This window comes from Manis javanica, chromosome 5 (genome assembly GCF_040802235.1).
Source record: "Manis javanica isolate MJ-LG chromosome 5, MJ_LKY, whole genome shotgun sequence".
Classification (NCBI taxonomy): Eukaryota; Metazoa; Chordata; class Mammalia; order Pholidota; family Manidae; genus Manis; species Manis javanica.
This window is the reverse complement of record NC_133160.1, coordinates 115,390,677-115,411,838: the sequence shown is the minus strand read 5'-3', so window position 1 is coordinate 115,411,838 and position 21,162 is coordinate 115,390,677. Positions and strand designations below refer to the sequence as shown.

General features: G+C 35.4%; 1 protein-coding gene across 6 annotated transcripts in view; it reads right to left on the bottom strand.

Annotated features, from left to right (window-relative positions):
• ANKRD17 (ankyrin repeat domain 17) overlaps positions 1-21,162 on the bottom strand; it is a 166,506-nt gene that overhangs the window by 13,342 nt on the left and 132,002 nt on the right. For all 6 annotated transcript variants that reach the window (XM_037003206.2, XM_017680368.3, XM_073237477.1 and 3 more), the window contains 5 exons: positions 9,186-9,357; positions 6,863-7,310; positions 6,237-6,392; positions 4,549-4,698; positions 1,583-3,216 (listed from right to left, as the gene is read on the bottom strand). In XM_037003206.2, coding sequence (XP_036859101.1) covers positions 1,583-3,216; positions 4,549-4,698; positions 6,237-6,392; positions 6,863-7,310; positions 9,186-9,357 — 2,560 coding nt within the window. The remainder of the gene's footprint in view (positions 1-1,582; positions 3,217-4,548; positions 4,699-6,236; positions 6,393-6,862; positions 7,311-9,185; positions 9,358-21,162) is intronic.

Sequence of the window (21,162 nt, the reverse complement as noted above, 5' to 3'; positions counted from 1 at the left end):
TTAATAAATGTATCATGGTTACATAATGTATTTACATTAGGAGAAGCTGGGGTAATTACAGAGAACTCTTCTATATATCTAAAAACATTTCAAATTAAAAAGTTGAAAAAACAAAAAGCAACCAGGAGACCTTTAGATTCTCTATAAATTATCAGCATTGTGATGATAATTTATACCAAATGAACTTTCTGTAATAATGGACATGTTCAGTATCTGTGTACAATATGGCAGCCACTAGCCATATGTGCTTATTAGGCACTTGAAATATGGCCAGTTAACAGCTACTATGGAGAAGAGTATGGAGGATCCTCAAAAAAATTAAAAATAGAACTATCATATGATCCAGCAATTCTAATTCTGTGAATATATCTCAAGGAAACGTAAACACTCATGTGGAAAGATATCTGCACTCCCATGTTCATAGCAGCATTATTAACAATGACCATGACATGGAAACAACCTTAGTGTCCATTATGGATGAATGGATAAATAGGCTGTGACACACACACATGAATATTAGTTATTCAGCCAATAAAGAAGGAAATCTGCCATTTGTGACAACATAGATAGACTTTGAGGGCATTATGCTAAGTGAGAAAAGTCAAACAGAAAAAGACAAATACTGTGTTGATCTCATTTATATGTGGAATCTAAAATCAAACAAACTCATAGACAAAGAGATCAGATTTCTGGTTATCAGAGGTGGGGAGTAGGAAATGAGAACTGGAGTAAGGTGGTCAAAACATACAAACTTCCAATTAACAGGGTAAATAAGTATTAAGGATAAATAAGGATAAACATAGGATAAATAATATAGAATAAAGTACAATGTGGTGACTATAGTTAAGACTGTCATGTGATATATATCACACTTGTTGAGAGTAAATCCTAAGAGTTTTCATTATAAGGAAAAAAGAAATTTTTGTTTGCTTTTATTGTATCTGTATGAGATAATGGATGCTAACTAAATTTATTGTGGTAATCATTTCACAATATATTTAAGTCACACTATTATACTGCATACCTGGAACTTACACAGTGATATATGTCAATAATACCCTAATAAAACTGAAAAATTAAAAAAATCATCCTGCTTGACTGAGATGAATTTTTAATTTTATTTAATTTTAATTAAATTTAAATAGCACATATAGTTAGTGGTTACCCACCCTATTAAACTGTATGGATCTGTACTTTTCTCATTTTTTTTTGAAAGCAAGAAAAGAGTATCAGAAAAATAAAATATAAAAAATCATTTTTATTTGAAATAAAAGCCAACTTTTGATAGTATCTTATTAAATTAAAACAGAAGAGACCTTTTATTTTGAGAGAGAAAAATATACCTGATGAAGAAATTTATTTATGGAAATTCAAGATAATATCCACTGTAGCTTCTAAAAAGATTAAAGAAAATAATAACCCCATACTAAACATCTAATACAACAGCATTTTAGTTAACTGAATACAATAATTTCTGTCCCCATCTGGCCCAGTCAGACAGCAAAAATATTAGAAAATGACCAAGAGTTCTCATATCACTTTGTAATGAGCGGCTGCAGAATGTCAGAACATACAAACTCACCTGAGGGACTTGGAGTGGGTCTCTGTAATGGTGGTCTGAAACCTGGAGCTTTGGAAGTCTCAGACTGATGTAAAGGATCTGAATTTGGCAAATAGGAGGATTTTCCTGATAGCATAGATTCTGGTGTTGACTGAGATGAAACAACAGATCCTCCCCAGAAGGCATGAGCAGAAGTAGGGCTGTTTTCAAACAATGTGCTAAAGGGCCCAAATGGTAAGGGGGTGCTGAAATTGGGAGCAATAGGCTTATTTGTTGGATGTACTGAATTTTGACAAGCACTTTGTGTACTTAAGGTTGAAGGTAGCTGGACAGAAGAGGGAACACTGTGAGGTCTTTTAATGTGATTGACACTGAGGACTGCAACAGAGGAATTTTGCACTGGAGCTGGACTCTTGTGAGAGGCAGTTGTGCCATGAGAGGATGGTCTAAGAGCAGGGGTTTCCATTTTAGGAGCAGTATGTGAGCATCCCATTTGTGTCTGAGGCATAGGGTAAGTCACTGGAGCAGTAGAAGGCACCGCCACTGGAGCAGAACTTGTTGCCAAAGGAGGAACAGTCATTCTAACTTCCGGGGGAGGAACCTGAGACTGCTGCAGAGGTGGTCTTGGCTCCTGAGAAACAGATCCCGGAGGCTGTGGCTGAGTAGAATGAACTGATGAACTCCCAGAAGAACTGCTGCTGTTTGGAGATCTGCTGTTTGCTGTTTCTACTACTGGTGGACTACTTGCTTCCTGTTCAGAGGAAGATGCCCCTTTACTTGGAGATACTGTTCCACAATCCAAAGGGCTGTTTCTAGAAACCCCTCCTGGCTGGGCAGGCGGTGAAGGGGAAGATGGGGATGATCCTGGGTAGTGTTCTTTGGCAGTAGGCATAGGGTACGTGGCATTTGTGGGCGCAGTGCTATTGTTGCTCGCTGTGGTTGTGACTGTGGTGGTGGTGGCATTGGACGTCTTCACAACTGTGACAAACAGCTGCCTTCTGACAGAAGGTGAACTAGGGCTGCCATTTGTAGATGTACCAGGCACCGTTGAAGCTGATGAACTGGCCGTAGTAGTTGGACTTGAAGTTAAAGAACCTGCTGAATTCACCTGAGAACCACTGCTATTCTGATTGCTATGGCGAGGCACCATGTGAGGCTTAGGTGAGTTAGTAGCTCTGGCAGGGCTCAAAGGCCTGACAGGAAAAGGACCCCAAGTGGATTGAGCTGGTGGAAAAGTACCTCCAAAGTGGGTCATGGGCAACCTTGGTGGACGAATCTGCTGGAAAGTCTGAGCAGCAAGCAAAGCATGTGCAAACTGTGGAGGAGGATATGCTAATGGAAGAGAAACTGGAAAACCAGGCCTTACATTATTCACTGGGTTCTTAATGGTTTTGTGAGTAGATGCAGAAGAAATTGCAGGCACAGTGAGTGCTGTGGCAGTTTGAGATGTTGATGACAGAGCTACAGTCGTCATTTTAATTCCCATTAAGGAACTGTTAGCAGCAGTGGTGGCAGGTGCTGATGACCCTATTTTGGAATTTGCTGAAGAACTTTTCAAACGATTCTTTGGAATAAGTTCATCAATTTCTTTGTCTGGATCCTTAATCAAAGCATTGATCAACTGAGTTGCTTGTCTTGTTGATTCAGTGCCACCCCTGTTAGTTGATAAAAAAAAAAATTAGGTTCAATTTTCCCTACTTTTTAATAAAATCCTAAATTCATTTGTGTGTTGTGTGTGTGCATGTATATGTACAGAGAATATAGATTAACAAAATTTAAGCAGTAATTTTCTGACTACTCTTGATGTATTCTGCAACACAGCAATAAACTGTCCTGACATGTTACTGTATTTTTCAAAGGAATAGGAAGTGGTTTATTTTCCAAAAATTTATTTATTATTGTTTCCTTAGACTAAGAAATCACTTTCCTACTGTAAAATACACTACAGGTAGAAAAACCACTGCACTTAAAAACCTAGATAAACCATAATGTTAGTGTAAAGATAAACAGTTGATCACTACTAAAAAATCAATTAAGTAAACAAGGTAATGATACAACTGAGTAAAAAAATAGTATTTTATTTTAAATACTGGTACCTAAGTTGACCTCATCTATGACATATTTATTAGTGGTTTCTCTATTAGAATGATTATTTAATTACATTGGAAAAATGTCTCGAAATGGGAGAGGAATACTGATAATGCCAACAAGGACCATAATGTCAAAACTTAAGCGTTGGATTTTCAGGAAGATAATTGATTTTAGGGAAAACCTTATGGGAACCCTAAGGGGGAGATTACTCATAAAGGGGATTTGCTTCCCTTTTCTCTACATAAGGCAGGTTCTGACTACCCTCCTATCCCAGGAGAGGGAAAAATAAAATAGGAGGAGGATACGTACAAAATCGAGATGGCTAATTGCCTTTCTCCTTTTGAGACAGGCTATATAACAGCCTTTCTTTTACTACAAAGGGGTATCTGCCTCTCACAATCAAGCTTATGATTTATTGGAATATCATCTTTATGCTAAAGATATTCAGGCACAAACATATTCAAGACAAATATCCACATCAAATTTAAATGTATTACTGACTTCATATTCTAAGGACACAATCTAAGAATAACAAATTTCAAATGTTAAGAAAGATGGAAACCTACTACTGCTTAAAAACAATCTTTCTTACAAAGTCTCAGATTAATTTTTAAGAATATCATATGAACAATTTATGTTAAGGAAAGGTTATCTAAACCTGTGCCACACACACACACGAAAGAAAAATTCCTTTACAGCTCTTTGAAAGACTTCACAAGAGCATATAAATTAGAGAAAGAATTGTAAAGATTATCTTCTTAAACACTCTTCAAACTGCCATTTAAAAAGTATGCTATTAGACACGAAGTTTAATTGAAAACTCCAATGCTTATATTTCATTAAGCTATGGTGTAATAAAACACAAAGGGAAGAAAACATAAGAGACGAAGTTTTGCCTTATGGTTATTATCCGGTCTCCCGTCTTGTCTTTTTGTTTATCAATATCTATGTGTGCACCAGTGAACTCCCGAATAGCATTAATATTACAGCCTCCTCTTCCAATCACTCTGGATATCACAGTTGATGGAACAGATACTTTCTTTGACCTGTTTAAAAGTTGCAAAGATAAATTAAGATAAATCACTAGTATCAGTGGTTCTAAGGTAAGAGTGAAGATAGCTATGTTTCTGTAAATACAGAATAGGTTATTGTTGAATAGGCCTCCTTGATCTATTCTCTCTAGATGATAAAAGACAACTGAGAATGAAAGAGCAAAACAGACAGAGAAAAAAGAGAAAGATAAAGCTCTATAGCAGCTTCTTATCTCATTACCAAAGATTGTTTGCTTTTTTGACTTTCAACCTTCATTAATGCAAATACTAACAGCAAATGACAGACATTGGTTCCTGCCCACATAAACTGACTATGGAAACACAATGTAAGATAACGACAAGACCATGCCATGAGTGCTCAACAGGGTATCACAAAGACACATCTAATGCAATCCAGAGAGTCAGGAAAGGCATCTTGTGGGCAGGTGTTTGACTCACATTCTTCTTTTTATTCTCTAACATACTAACTGAAAGGATCATATTAAAAATGGTTTCCCTGCATGCTTCAAGAGACATAAAATGATTATCCTCAAATATAGAAATTCTTTAAAGAATGTTTAGCAGTATGAGGAAAGGGAAAAGCCCACTGGAATTTTAAGAAAGCAAAACTCATCTAATACTTGCAAAATTACATTGTAATTTTAGACATTCAGATTCAGGAAAGGTGGGTATCAATTTCTGACAAGTCATTATTTTCAAATTAGTTAAGAATTTCTTTTGTATACCATAATATAAAAGGAATGCAGAAACTTACTTTAATACAGAGAGTACTCTGATGTTATGATTTCCGTTAGTTTAACAGAATGTGTGTGAGAGACAAAGAGAAAGATAGAGATGGGGTTAGGGGGAAGCTGTGGTTCAAAATACGAAAAAAGTGTACAGTGCATTTTGGGACTGAGAGTAATAACTTTGGTTCATTACAGCTTTTATTTCAAATAATCAAAAATTTAATTTTCTAATGGTATTTCTGGGAAGGTCTTTAAAATAGGTTATCAAAGATTTATGAGGGATCAAATCCTTTCTGTGCTTGTGGTATCTTCATTCTTTTCAGTTTCTGGGATGCTGTTTTACTTTTACAACTATTTTTAAAATCCCAAGCACAATACTTTAGTTCTAAAATTCTTAAAATAAAGGTATCCTATGCTTTAAAGACAAGAATAATGTAAAACCAACACTTACTCATTGTTCAAATATTTATAAGTCAGTAATAGAGACTATATACTGAGTTCTGAATTACAAAGTTGAACAAGACACAATGTATCATCTTAAAGAACTTAAATTAGTTCTCTACCAAGTGTCAATACCTATGGGGAATCAGACAGATACCATAATCATCTAACTTTTTATGCAGAATCTTCCAATTTAAAAAGCATTAACTATACTTTTTTCATTTAAAATATAGTGTAGGTCTCTGTTGGCTAGATTCAGCCTTTGGAATAGTCTGTGGAATTTAACTGTAAGATAAACCACACTTTACTATGAAACAGAGCACATAAAAGGAATGAGGAAAATAACCAAAGAAACTCTCTCACCTTCTTACAACTTCCTTCCATCCTTCTTCCCTCTTTTGACCACGCTTAGGACTTGCTACTGTTAACTTCCCATTGGGAGAGGAAAGGGGAGATGGACCAGACTTTGTGCAAGTGGACAGAGAATTACTGGTCACTTCACTGACAGTTTCTGACAGTCTTTAACAGAGAGGAAGGAAAAGTCCATTAAATATACAACCGATGTAGAAATTTAAAATGATAAAGGCAATCTACTATATAATTTTATTTATTTTTTGAATAAATATGGTGAACAAATGAGGAACTTATTTTTCACCTTTCAATACTTGGTATAACATGAAGAGCCATTTTGATATTATTTAGAGGTCAAATTTAGCAGAGTTGAATTACAATAATAATCCCTGAGAAACCATAATCAATACTTTTTTGGGTTAAATTTAACAACCAACCTGAAGAAATTACATAGTAAAAATTATTTTCTCTCTCATTAATACAAAATTTCAAAAATAGCTTATTCTTCAAATGAAATTGTGCCTTTAGCACAAAGACAAATCCTTATTGTGCCAGTTGTTAATGTGCTTGCTTTCCTAAAAATTCAGCCACAAGGATTTTCATGATGATAAGTAGTAAAACTGAAAACTGGAACTAACTTTGTTGAAGTCTTGCCAGAAACAGATTTTCTCTCCTCCTTTGGAAATGTAACCAGAACAGATGGCTGCTTCTTGCTCGTCACAGAGGTACTGACCACAGCAGGTGAATGATTGTCACTCTTTCGGCTGCTGTTGCTGTTACTACTTTCATCACTGCAGCTGGAAATCCTCATGTTATCACTATCCCCACTCTCGCTGGTACTGCTGCTCTTGGACTCTCCATTTACTTTCTCTGGCTGACTATATGAGATTGGTAGTGGATCATCAAATATAATTTGAACATTTTCCGGAGTAATTTTATTTTTCCTGTTTTTCCTTTTTGAACTGGTTGTAGTTATGGTATTATTTCTTTTACCATGGGAACCTGCCAAAGTTGTCCAGGTTGCAGATATACCTATGGTAGTAGTGGTTGTGGCACTTGGAGGCTCTGTCAAAACTTCAGGCTCGTCTGCAAAAGTAGTAATACTGAATTAGCAAGCCCTAGAATATATTTAGCTTTAAGCACATGAAGAAAAATAAACCCACGACATAAAGTCATTGGTCATTCCAGCATTCAATAATCAGATGGAAATGATTGATCTATTCTCCAATTTGTTCCTAAGTCCTAAACAGTACATAGTAGGCAGTTATTAAAGAGTATTTTGGGGACAAATTGGGAAATATGTATGTAATATGTATATTACATATATAATTATTAAACTTCTTGAGTATAATTGTCACTGTGATTATGTAAAATACTGTTTTTTTCTAGGAAATAATACACTCAAGTGTTTAGGGGGATTTCTAATAGTGCATACAGCTTATATGTAAACTGTCCCCTCCCCTCCTCGACACACATACACACAAAAAGAGAGGAAAAAGATAACTAAGACAAATGTACCAAAATGTTAAAAGAATCTAGGTGACATTCAGATGTTTAGCATACTAATCCTTAAACATTTCTGCATTTGAAATTTTTCAAAATAAAAGCCTAGAGGGGAAGAAATTAACAGACACACACACACACAGCATATGTATTTGGTGGTTTAGTGCCAATGGTTCCTCCCGATAATATCATTATCTCAAATAATCTTTTAGCTAGAACCTAAACCTAGTTAAAAATAATTTCCTCCTTTGAGAAAAATCTGAATATGGTCTGGACTGTAGATGACATTATGGAGTTAACTGTTAATTTTATTAGGTATTTTAAATGGTATTGGGATTATATAAGAAAATGTCATTCTTAGAATGTAAGCTGAATTTTTTTTAAATATTTTTATTTTGGTATCATTAATGTACAATTACTTAAATAACATTATGGTTACTAGACTCCCCCTGTTATCAAGTCTCCCCCACATACCCCATTACAGTCACTGTCCATCAGTGTAGTAAGATGCTATAGAATCATTACTTGTCTTCTCTGTATATATTGCCTTTCCCGTGTCCCACCCGCCACTACATTATGTGTGCTAATCATAATGCCCTTTTTTTTCCCCCTTATCCTTCCCTTCCCACCCATTCTCCCCAGTCCTTTTCCCTTTGGTAACTGTTAGTCCATTCTTGGGTTCTGTGAGTCTGCTGCTGTTTTGTTCCTTCAGTTTTTCCTTTGTTCTTATACTCCACAGATGAGTGAAATCATTTGATACTTGTCTTTCTCCACCTGGCTTATTTCACTCAGCATAATACCCTCTAGCTCCATTGTAAGCTGAAGGTTTATAGGTGCACTGTCAGGATGTCTGCAGCTTTCTTTCAGACAGCTTAGAAAAAATATGTATACATATTTAGAGAGAAAAAGATAAAGCAAATATGGTAAAATGTTTATTTTTAAGAAGTAGGTACAGAATATTCAGCTATTTTGTTTTATCATTCTTTCAATTTATCTATAGCTTTGAAATTCTTCATAATATAAAACATGGGAGAAGTTAATAAATGAAAATAGCATATTTATACTTTAAGTGCTTAGTAACTTAGAAACCTATTTTTACCTCAACTTACTGATATTAAGGAAATATATTTTTTGATCATTATTTAATTAGAATCTAATTTATATGTACTACTGTACTAGTTTGAAATGAACAACTTAGTGATTCATGAATTATATGCATTAGTAAATGCTCACTATGATAAGTGTAGTTACCACCTGTCACCATACAAAGATACTATAATGTTATGAGCTGTTCCCTATGCTATACTTCTATCCCTGTGGCTAAATGATTTTATAATTTGAAGTTAGTATTTCTTTGTCCACTTCACTAATTCACTAGTCCCACTCCACCAAGGAAATATAATTTTTAATAAAATGTATTACATGAAACAAATTAGATGGTTATTTAGAAAAAAATACCTTCAACTTTATGCTTTTCTTTTTCTTGAGCAGCTTGGAGTTCAAAGTTCTCTTTATTTTTGGCTTCAATTTCTTCTAGTTTTCTTCTTTGTTCTTCCTTTTTCTTTCTTCTCTTCTCTTTTCTCTTCTCTCTTTTGGCAGCCAAAGCTAGTCTCCTGCTTTCTTCCCTTAACTGTTAAAGAATCAATAAATCAGAATTATAACACTGGAACTTACCTTGGAAAAAATGTTTTCACACACATTATTTTACCATAAGGGAACTGGGATACCATAAAATTCAGTCATCTAGTTCAATTAATTTTTTCATCAAGATCATATTTAAATCATTGTAAAGAGAAAATACTACTTTTAAACATCAAGATCAAATTGATAAAAGACAATCTAATTTTAAATGGGTAAATGATACATAGTTTCATAATCACTAAAGAAATATAAATTAAAATAACAATGTACCGCGTTTCATTCTTAAATGGCTATAAATATTTATATTTTAGGAAATGTAATTTGAAAGCCTCCTATGAACATTACAAACTGCTTATCCTAAAAACTTTCCTATAAAATTACCATTTCTAGTGAAAAAATATATGTTCACTCTCAAAAATATTTTGAACAAAAGAAATGATTCAGAAGAGTCTGACTATTCTACAGTGGTAGAAATCAGATCAGTGATTGTTTTGTTGGGGGATGTGGGGGAAGGGGGAACAAGGGGAAGAGGTTAGGTATTGAAAGACAAGGACGAGGAGGAAGCTTTCTGAGGTGATGACAGTGTTCTACATATTAATTGAGATGGTAGTTAAATGGGTCTATACTTTTGTCAAAACTCAAACTACACTTAAAATGTGTGCATTTCACTGTACATAAATTAAATCTCAATAAAGTTTATTTTTTAAAAATACATACATTCAACAATTTCTACTCTAAAATTAATAATGGTAATAAATGGAAACAAGCTAAATCCATCAATGGGGGGATAAATTAACAACAGTATCCATTCACAGAATACTAGGCAGTCATTAAAAGTGTTATAAACATATACTTGGTAAAATGCTCACAATTTATATATATTAGGGGAAAAAAGGCACACTGCAGACCAATGATCCCATTTATAGGGGAAGTGAATACCTTAGGTGGGCCTATTTGTAAGATTACAGAAAAATAGCTTAAGAGGATACAAATAAAAGGCTTATTGGAGAGAGTGGGACTGCAAGAGGGGTAGCAGAAAGACGGTGATTTTCAATGTTTACTTTATGTAACTGACATTTCTATTTGTTAAAATGAGTATTTCTTTCATAATAAAAAAAAAGTTTCAAAGTCCAATAACATCTCTTAATAAGCTATTTTAACTACTAAATTTTTTTCTTTGGTTCCTAAAATGGAAAATTATCTTCAACTCTTTGTTTACATGTCCTCTAAAAAGTTTTCAAATTATGTATTCCCTGCCCATAATCTATTGTTCTGTATATTTTATGTGTATTTTAAATATATATGTCAAAACAATGATACTGTTTATGGAAAATGTCACAATGTCCTAACTAATGAAACCAGACCTCAAAGACAATTTCATATTCCAGATCAGACTTACTTTTTCATCAGAAAAAGTCTGATTCCATTTCTTAAGTCTTTTGCTAGACATTCCTTCTGCCTATTCAAATTATTCCTGGTAGGGGCCTGAAAGGTTTTGTCAACCTTGAAAGTTTTTATAACCTGGGGCAATGCACCAAAATTGCATTCTCTTGGGCGAGAGATAAATAAGTTGTTCCTGAAAAGGGAAAGAGTTAAGGAGAATCTATAAAACACCAATACTTTCTCAGGCAGATGGATTTCAGGAAAGAATACATATAGAAGTTAAAATTCTAAAAGCTACATCATATGTGTCTGCACAGCCCAGTTTGAAAAAGAGATGCATCCCTATGTTTATCGCGGCACTATTTACAATAGCCAAGAAATGGAAGCAACCTTAGTGTCCATCAGTAGATGAATAGATGTGGTACATATACACAATGGAATATTATTCAGCCATAAGAAGAAAACAAATCCTACAATTTGCAACAACATGGATGGAGCTAGAGGATATTATGCTCAGTGAAATAAGCCAGGCAGAGAAAGACAAGTACCAAATGACTTCACTCATATGTGGAGTATAAGAACAAAGAAAAACTGAAGGAACAAAACAGCAGCAGAATCACAGAACCCAAGAATGGACTAACAGTTACCAAAGGGAAAGGGACTGGGGAGGATGGGTGGGAAGGGAGGAATAAGGGCAGGGAAAAAGAAAGGGGGCATTACGATTAGCATGTATAATGTTGGGGGGGGGCATGGGGAGGGCCGAACAACACAGAAAACAGGTAGTGATTCTACAGCATCTTACTATGCTGATGGACAGTGACTGTAATGGGGATTGTGGCGGGGGGACTGGTGAAGGGGGTGTCTAGTAAACATAATGTTCTGCATGTAACTGTAGATTAATGATAACAAACAAACAAAAAATTACTATGCACCTGTCCAGCTCTGGGCCTTTGAGGATGGAGAAAGCTTCCGAGACAGATGGGCTAAGTGCTGACTGGGTGGATGGGGACTTGCTCAGCACTCCTGCCCTGTCCCCCAAGGGGTGGTAGTGCAGCATAGGGAATATTGTCAGTAAGACTGTAACTTCTTTGTATATGTTATAGCTGCACTTATGGTGGAGGGTCATTGAGGAAAGTATATAATCATCAAATCACCATGCTGTACACTTGAAACCAATATAATGTTGTATAGCAACTAGATTTCAATAAAAAGATTTCTTCTAAAAAAAAAACCCGCATCATAGCACCTAGAAATTTTTGCTGGTCCTCCAGAAGTACACAAACTCCAGTATGAAGACCAGTAAAGAAGGAGCTTTTGACCATTTAAAGAACTGGGTAAAAAACCAGTAATTGGTGACCGTTCAGTTCCTAGTTACTACAAGGGAGGAGGTGTAGTATCTGCTTGGTGAGTTTGAAAGAAGGAACCAAGCATGTGTGAAGCAATCCAGCCTGGCTTCAGTGGAGCTAGCTGCCTGTCCTCAGGAAATGCTTTCTCTGCCACAGTTCCAGTTAGAGAGGCCTACGGTTGTCCTGTTTAGCTCTGACTTTCAATGGGTAAGTGTAAGGGGAAGAGAAGAAGTGGAAGTCGGGGTGAAGGATGTGCCAGAAAAACATTTGCAAAACAACTATGGCTATAAGTATATACTGAATCTCTCCAATTCAGAATTTCCTTCTCTGGCTCATAAAGTGTTTATCTTCAAACTCTTGTTTGCATGCCTCTCAAAGGTGTTTTATTTATGTCATGTCTGTCTAGACAGGGAACCCTTGAGAAAGGTACAGGAAATATCTTTGGGTAATCAAAATAACGTGAAGTTTGAGACTTCTGGCTTCAGTCACGATGGGTTCTCTATTTTGCAGCATTTTTTAATTTGTCCAATGGCAGGTCACTGTGATTGATACTGGCAGGTTACTGTGATTGATATTCAAGGGGGAAGAAACTTTTTAAACTGAAAAGTTTAAATCAGAAAGCAGGCTTTCATCCAGCCCACCTAGCCTAGATGTGGAATGGGGGTGATGGGCTGGGTAGTAGGTCTTTGTGTGTGGGTGTGGCTGGGTCTCAGGTAGGCAAGTGCCTCAGGCCTTACAGAGTTCAGTCAGTGGAGGCAGCTGGCCCTCTGGGAATAGGGAATTTGGATTACCAAATTTTAGAGTTCAGTCCTAAGAGTCAAGTATTTACTCTTTCTAAATTTTGAAGCTCTAAGGCTGGTGTTTTCACAATCTCATAGATCTTACTAACCCTTTGGACTCAAAAGTTGGGCATAAATTCAGAGCTCCTATTTCTGAGGAGGAGATCTCAAACACTATTGCTGCAAAAGGACCTACAAGGCATGGAATTCTCTAAAACTAAGCAGATTTAGACAAGAGAGATACAGATTAAAGAGGTAGCATAATTTTGCAGGTGGCAGTTGAAACTCATGAACTAAATTTCACCAAGGGTTAAGAGTTATGACTATATATTGTGTATTGGGTGTTTGTGTGTGTGTACACACACACACAGTGGGGAAGGGGCAGGAAGAATAAGTGAGACTTTAGGAAAGGATAATCAGGCAGAGGAAGACAATCAAGAGAAAATGGCTACAGTGGGTGAAGAGTTTCATAAAGGAAAATCAACACTGATTAAGTAACACAACGAAGTATCAGTAGGAAGTGAAAAGAAGTTTCAGCAGTTAAGATGCCATTATGGATCTCTGCCATAGTTCAGTGTAGTTGCAGGGGAGCAGACAAATGGTCTGGGCTGAAAATTAAAATTTTAAAAAGCAGAGTCAACAAGACATAGATTATGCTTTTAAAATATTTGGATTTAGAATCAAGAGGTAAGGTTTTCCTTAGGCTGGTTACCTTGGTTAAGTTATAGGCCAGAGTAGGAGTAATGAAACAGTAGAAACTGAAGATGAAGGAGTATGGGGTAAGTGGTAATAGCTGATATAAGATTCCAAAGAGAACAGATGAAAACAGAATAACTGTACTGGGAAGATACAAGTAGTCTGGAAGTATAGGAAAAAAGGGTTAACATTCAGTCTATATCCTATATTTTGTCACAAGGTACATGCCTACTCCTCTTTTCACTTACTGGGGAACTGCTATATGTGAGTGTATGTGGAGAAAGGTAGAGGTTTTGATGAAGAGGCAAGTTGTAGAATAATCTCATTGTGGAAAGAGAAAGGACACTAATCCAACTGGTGATTTCTAACTGAGGGTATAGGGAACAAAATGACGAGAAAGTTGAGCTTTTTAAGATGAGGATTTAAGGATTTAGGGAGAGGTAGTCCAGATTAAAGATATACCTTCAGCAAATCTGAATATAAGTAAATGTGGTTAAGTCAAGAGTAGAAAACCATAGTGAGTGATGAGCCCAGAAAACATAGGACGAAAATGTGTGCAATTTCCCCTGCAATAAGAAGACTGACGTTTTTTGAGAAGGGAGTAGGACAATTCATCTGCGTATTTGAAACTGGAAACTGTGGAAAAGTTAACACTGAACAAGAATGATCAGACTAAGGACAAAAGGTGGCAAAGGCAAAGGCATTTACTTATTTAAAGAGACTGTTAAGCCTACTGCAATACTTCAGGTAAGAAGTGATAACTCAGAGGAGTAGAATAGAACAGAAGGCTCATAAATAGACTGCAAACTCAATTAAAGGTGGTGATGAAGACAACATTAATAGAATTAATAGGTATCGGGTTTAATATGTGCCAAGCACTGGATTAAGTTAATTTACTACATTCATTCATTTGATGGATGTAGGGAATAGGAAGCAAGGATAAATGAGAAGCTCAAAGTGACATCAAGATTTCATTTCTGAATAATGAGTAATGGTATCAACAACAGAAAAAGAAATAGAAGATACCATGGAAAGGGAGGCAGGATTCAACAAAAAGTTAACTTGCTATGTACTAAGCATGGTTCTAGTCTCTTAGCACTCATTAGTAAATGAGTCAGAATATCCCTGACCACATGAAGCTTATAAAGCTCACATTTACTTGGGTAGGGGAGGAACCCAGATAGTAAACATAATAAATACATTACATAATTTTAAAAAAGGTATTCAGTACAATGTAAAACACAACTAGAGCTGGGAGAAGTGTGTATATGGGGACAGATAGGGGGTTTTGGTTTTAAATAGGGACATTTATTTAAATATTTATTAAATAGTATAAGTCTCAGGAAGGTGAAATTTAAGCAAACATCTAAAAGATCCTAAGTATTTCAGGAAAAGAGAATAGCTACTACATAAGCTGTAAGTATGTTCAAGTAGGGCCTGGAATGTTCAAGCAGGCTAGTATGGTTGAGAATGGTAGAAAATGACTTTCATAGAGAGTATCTGGGAGCTTTATTACCTAAGGGCTGGCAGGGCTTTTTAAAGACTTTATCTTCTACTCTGAGGGAAAGGCACTGAACAATTTTGAGAAGAGTGATAGGATTTGATTTAATGATTTAGGATTCAAAGTGCTGGGAAACAGATTACAGAGCACTGATGGGATCAGGGAGATCAGTTAAATGATTACTGCTGTAATATAGGTAAGAGATGATATTAATGACTCTAACCAGGGTGAGAAGTGATGAAAAATGACTGAATTTTAGGTATGTTTTTAAGGAAAAGGTAACAAGATTTTCCAATACAGTGGAGGATAAAGAGGAATCAAGGATGACTTCAAAGTTTTTAGCCTGAGCAATTACAAGATAGAGTTGTGGGGTTGGGGTGGGCAAATATCAGGAGCTCACATTTGGACACAAGTACATGCTGAGTAACTAGTTGGATATACGAGACTAGAGTTTAAGTAAGAGGTCTGGTCTAAAGATACAAATTTGGGATCAACTGGTATATATTTAAAGTTAAGAAGCAGGATGAAATGCCCGGTGGATCAGGAAGATCATGTAGTGAGCTAAGGGGCTCACCTAAAAGGGGAGACGAGGAAGAACAGGCAAAGGAGACAACAGAAGGAAGATCCAGAGAGGTAGGAGAAAAACCAAGTGTATATAGCATAACAGAAGCCAACTGAAGAGGGTATGTTAGGTGTTACTATGCTTAGTAACACAAGGACAGAGAAGTAATCATTGGATTTAGCTACATGAAAATCACTGCAGACCATAAAAACATACAGTTTTGGTGGAGTGTGGGAGTTGAGAGCCTGGCAAGAGTAGATTCAAGAAGAAGGAAAAAGAATTAGAGATAACCAAAAGAGACAAAAAAGTTTTACTGCAAAGGGGAGCAAAGAAATGGGCTTGTAGCTGAAAACTGGGGAGGAAGTTTGCCAGAATCAAACTTTTTAAAGATTAGAGAAATAAGGATCCAAGAGAGGGGCAAAAATGACTTAAGAGAAAGAAAAGAGAACTGCTACACTATGTTTTTGAGCAAGGGAAACCAGATAGGAAGTAGTTCACAAATGGAGGGACTGTTTACAAAAAATTTATTTAGTAACTGGTAGGAAGTATATGGGTACAGGGATTGGTGGGAGAATGGACAGATAGGGTAGGGAAAGTCTTTGACAGTTTTCTGATGCTTCAGTTTTCTTACTGATATAGGATAGAAGGCTATCAAGGAGAGGATATATTGGGAATCAGAGGCTAAAGGAGAAGGTAATAAATAATGGTTAGATGAATTACAGAATGAATTAAACCAGTGAAATATACCTACACTATTGGGCAACATTAAACGGTTCAGTGTCATACATATGAAGTAAAATTAGTTGCCAAGATTGAGTGTTTTTTTTTTTCTAGACAAATTTAGTTACTAGGATACAGGTGAGAATAAGGTGAAAGAAAAGAGTAAGGAACAGTAAAGGGTGGGTAGGATAAATGGATCCTATAATTCACTGGCAGGTATTGTCGCGATTGTTGGAGGTAGAATTCTAGAGGAAGTAAAGTTGAAAAGATAGGAGGTGATAATCAGAATAAAATGTATAAAATTGAGATTGTGGGGTAAACAATGGCAGGTGATGGCAAAAAACCTAGGTGAAAATTATCTAATGGGAGTATTTTAAAAATATACCCTATGTAGCTCCTTAAAAGTTTATGAAGAAAAGGGCAGGGGGAAAACCAATAAGTAATAAAGTGGAGGGGTGAAACAGATATATCAAACATGGAGACCACAATATCCTAACTGCCAAGAACATAATCTAGTTGTTAAGTGTATTAAGAGAAGCAATTAACTGCAAGAGGATTCTATAGTTTGACCATATGAATTCCTTCCTCTAGATGGGAACTCTTCTATAAATATTCAATAAATAAATGTTTGTTGAATAAGGATAAGTGAATCTGATAAATATAATGGGAAGTATTCTCAGCTTCAGTTTTTACAAACATGTTAGCCAAAATTTTCCAGTTAGAAAGGGTGATCAAAGAAGCATTTTTTATACAAGCATCAAGTTACTCATGCAGAACATCCACATAGACCAGACCAAGACCAACATAAAAGATGTTCCTAAATCAGAAATGGTAGAGCCAGAATGTACTGTCTCAAAAAACAGTATGCTTTCCCAGATATAAATCATAAAGAAAAACATAGTGAACCAAAACTTTGTTCAGACCTCATCTGATAATTTTCAAACAGAAATACAAGGCTGGAGATCAGGAAAGAAGAGTCTCCTCTTTAATCTAGAATTCTTTAAGCATCACACCCATTTGAAACCATTTATAAAGCATTAGTGCATTCAGAAGAATCGATTTACATGTAATTAATTTGATTAAGAATTACTTATCACCTTTGAGTTTTAATATTATGTAAAAATATGCAATGATATTTGAAAGTAGTTCCTTTCGATTTGCTTTCTGAGGCTCTTAAAAGCATGAATATCATGGTTAAGAAATGCTGGCAAGAATTTAAAGAAATGACATTCATGTATTGCTGACGAAAGTAAGAAAATATTCTGGAAGTATCAAATTTAGGATATATTGAAGAAACTTACTCCATAAAAATAAAAGCACCAAAATATAAGGAAATATGCATAAGGATGTTTTTTGAAACATTATTTGTAGTGACAAAAACCCGGAAACAAATTTACTATGGAGTCTATTCTGCAGTTACTCAAATCACTATAAATTGGCAATATCTAACAATTGCTGAGAGAGGGAAAACAAGCATTAGAGTAATATGTTCATGTGATTTTGGTTTTCCAAAAAGTATACCATCTCCATATATGTAAATATTGGTTCAACAAATTACCTACAATATGCCAGGCACCATTTTGTGGTGCATATATTCTAGTGGAAGAGACAAATAAGATAAATAACTAAAATGTAGTATTTAGAATGTTAGAAAGTGAAAATAGAGAAGGGAAAAGAGTAGGAAGACTGTTTGTAAAAGGGAGACTAAAATATGAAGCATCTGAAGGGATGTTCAAAGCAGTAGGCACAGCAAGAGCAAAAAGAATAATCAGTACAGATGGAGGAAGGTGACCAGAAAAAAGTAATGAAAAAATAAGATCACAGAGGTGTAAGGAATAGTATGGTGGTCAGCTCTTTAAGGGTCTTAAAAAGATTTTAGAGTTCAATATTAGGTATTTAACTTTAGTTACCTTACAATCACAGCATATGTTTTTCTTTAGTTATCTTTGCATAATTAACAGTTTAAACCGAGTACATTATTGAAATAAAGAAAAAAGAAAAAAACAAAGTTGATTGAGAACAGACATCCTTAATAGAATATCTCCTAAAACTGCTTCCTGACTTTGTAATCCATAGGAATGCAGTAAATCCCTACATGTATTTCTAATGTACTGTGTAAACATAAAAGCTATGAAAAAATTAAAGATTTTATTTAAAAACAAGAATCTATGTCTCATGTATAGCAAGGATGTTTCTAGATTTATAAAAATGCAAAAAGAAACATAATCATGAAATAACTATTACTTTGAGATTACTACACTTAAAAATAGAAGAGTAATGAAAAAACAGGATATTATACTTCAGAAAGAAAAAAAACTAAGAAGTAGGTTACCTTCTGTTACAGGAGGAAAGGGAACCAGGGAATTTAGAATTAAAAAAATGGATTAAAATCCTAGCCTAGCTTAGGCAAGTTAACTTAACTTCCAATAGATTAAGTTTCTTCATCTGTAATACTAGGGCAATATTTTTCCTGAGAAGGCTAAAATAATATTTTTCTATCATACAACATGGCCTTATTATGTTGCTTGGTATTTAGTAGGCATTAAATAAATATAAGAGGAAAATGAATATGAAAATAGGTCAAGTAATAGTTATAGTGATTGTAACAATATCTACTCTAATGAGCTCATATTCTTTTAAAACTTCAAAATGGCCAAAAAAGTTAATTTTTTGTTTGATGAGAATCTAAGTCAGAATTCTTTTTAAATGAAGAACCTCCGACCAAAGCAATCCTGAGAAGGAAGAATAAAGTGGGGAATTACGCTCCCCAACTTCAAGCTCTACTACAAAGCCACAGTAATCAAGACAATTTGGTACTGGTGTAAGAACAGACCCATAGACCAATGGAACAGACTAGAGAGCCCTGATATAAACCCAACCATATATGGTCAATTAATATATGATAAAGGAGCCATGAACATACAATGGAGAAACCTCTTCAACAGCTGGTGTTGGCAAAACTGGACAGCTACATGCAAGAGAATGAAACTGGATTATTGTTTAACCCCATACACAAAAATAAACTCAAAATGGATTAAAGACTTGAATGTAAGTCATGAAACCATAAAACTCTTAGAAGACAACATAGGCAAACATCTCCTGAATATAAGCATGAGCAACTCCTTCCTGAACCCATCTCCTCGAGAAAGGGAAACAAAAGCAAAAATGAACTCATGGGACTACATCAAACTAAAAAGTTTTTGTATGGCAAAGGATATCATCAACAAAACAAAAAGGCATCCTAGAGTATGGGAGAATATATTTGTAAATGACATATCCGATCAAGGGGTTGACATCCAAAATACACAAAGAACTTACATGCCTCAACACCCAAAAAGCAAATAACCTGATTAACAAATGGGCAGAGGACATGAAGAGATAGTTCTCCAAAGAAGAAATTCAGATGACCAACACACACATGAAAAGATGCTCCGCATCACTAATCATCAGGGAAATGCAAATTAAAACCACAATGAGATATCCCCTCACACCCGTAAGGATGGCCAGCATCGAAAAAACTAAGAACAACAAATGATGGCAAGGATGCGGAGAAAGGGGAACCCTCCTACACTGCTGGTGGAATGTAAGCTCATTCAACCATTGTGGAAAGCAATATGGAGGTTCTTCAAACTATGTGAAGGTGTTGCAAGCTCTTGCTAAAAAAAAAAAAAAAGAAAAAGAAAAGAAATACCATTTGACCCCGGAATCCCACTCCTTGGAATTTACCCAAAGAATACAACTTCTCAGATTCAAAAAGACATATGCACCCCTGTTTATCGCAGTACTTTTACAATAGCCAAGGTATGTAAGCAACCTAAGTGTCCAGCAGTAGATGAATGGATAAAGAAGATGTGGTGCATACACACAATGGAATAAGAAAGAAACAAATCCTACCATTTGCAACAACATGGATGGAGCTGGAAGACATTATGCTCAGTGAAATAAGCCAGGCGGAGAAAGACAAATGCCCAATGATTTCTCTCATTTGTGGAGTATAGCAATGGAACAATACTGAAGGAACAAAACAGTAGCAGACTCAGTGACTCCAAGAATGAACTAGTGGTTACCAAAGGGGTGGGGTGTAGGAGGGCGAGTGGGGAGGGAGGGAGAAGGGGATTGAAGGGTATTATGTTTAGTACACATGGTGTGGGGGATCATGGGGAGAACAGTATAGCACAGAGAAGGCACACAGTGGATCTGTTGTATTCTACTAAACTGATGGACAATGACTGCACTGGGGTATGGGTGGGGACTTGATAATATGGGTAAATGTAGTAACCACAGTGTTTTTTCATGTGAAACCTTCATAAGAGTGTATATCAATCATACCTTAATAAAAAAGTAAAAAGGAAAAATGAAGAACCTCTGATATGAAATAAATTTTCCAGAAAATACTGTATTTTCATTTTTGAATTAGAATGTTTAGAATACTTTATATTTTCTTTATGCAAGGTGAAATATATAGCTTAACAAAGTCAGCAAGTATAATTAAAAAAAAAAAGAATGGACCTGACCCAAATCAAAAAAGGTTGTATCACTGCATATCCTTTATAAATTTAAATAGCACCTGATAAATTTTACAGCATTTTAACCCTTTTTTATAAAAGATAAAATATGGCAGAATATATATATTCTACAATATTCAATGCTAACCAGTTCTCTTCCTGCTATGATTACTATTTCTATGACATTCAAGAGCACAGAATTAATGACAGGAAAGGGGAGTAAAGGATTTATGGGACTGTACAAACAACATGTTGTTTGGAGTATTTTACTCCCATGGGAATAGATGGGAATGATGCTGTAG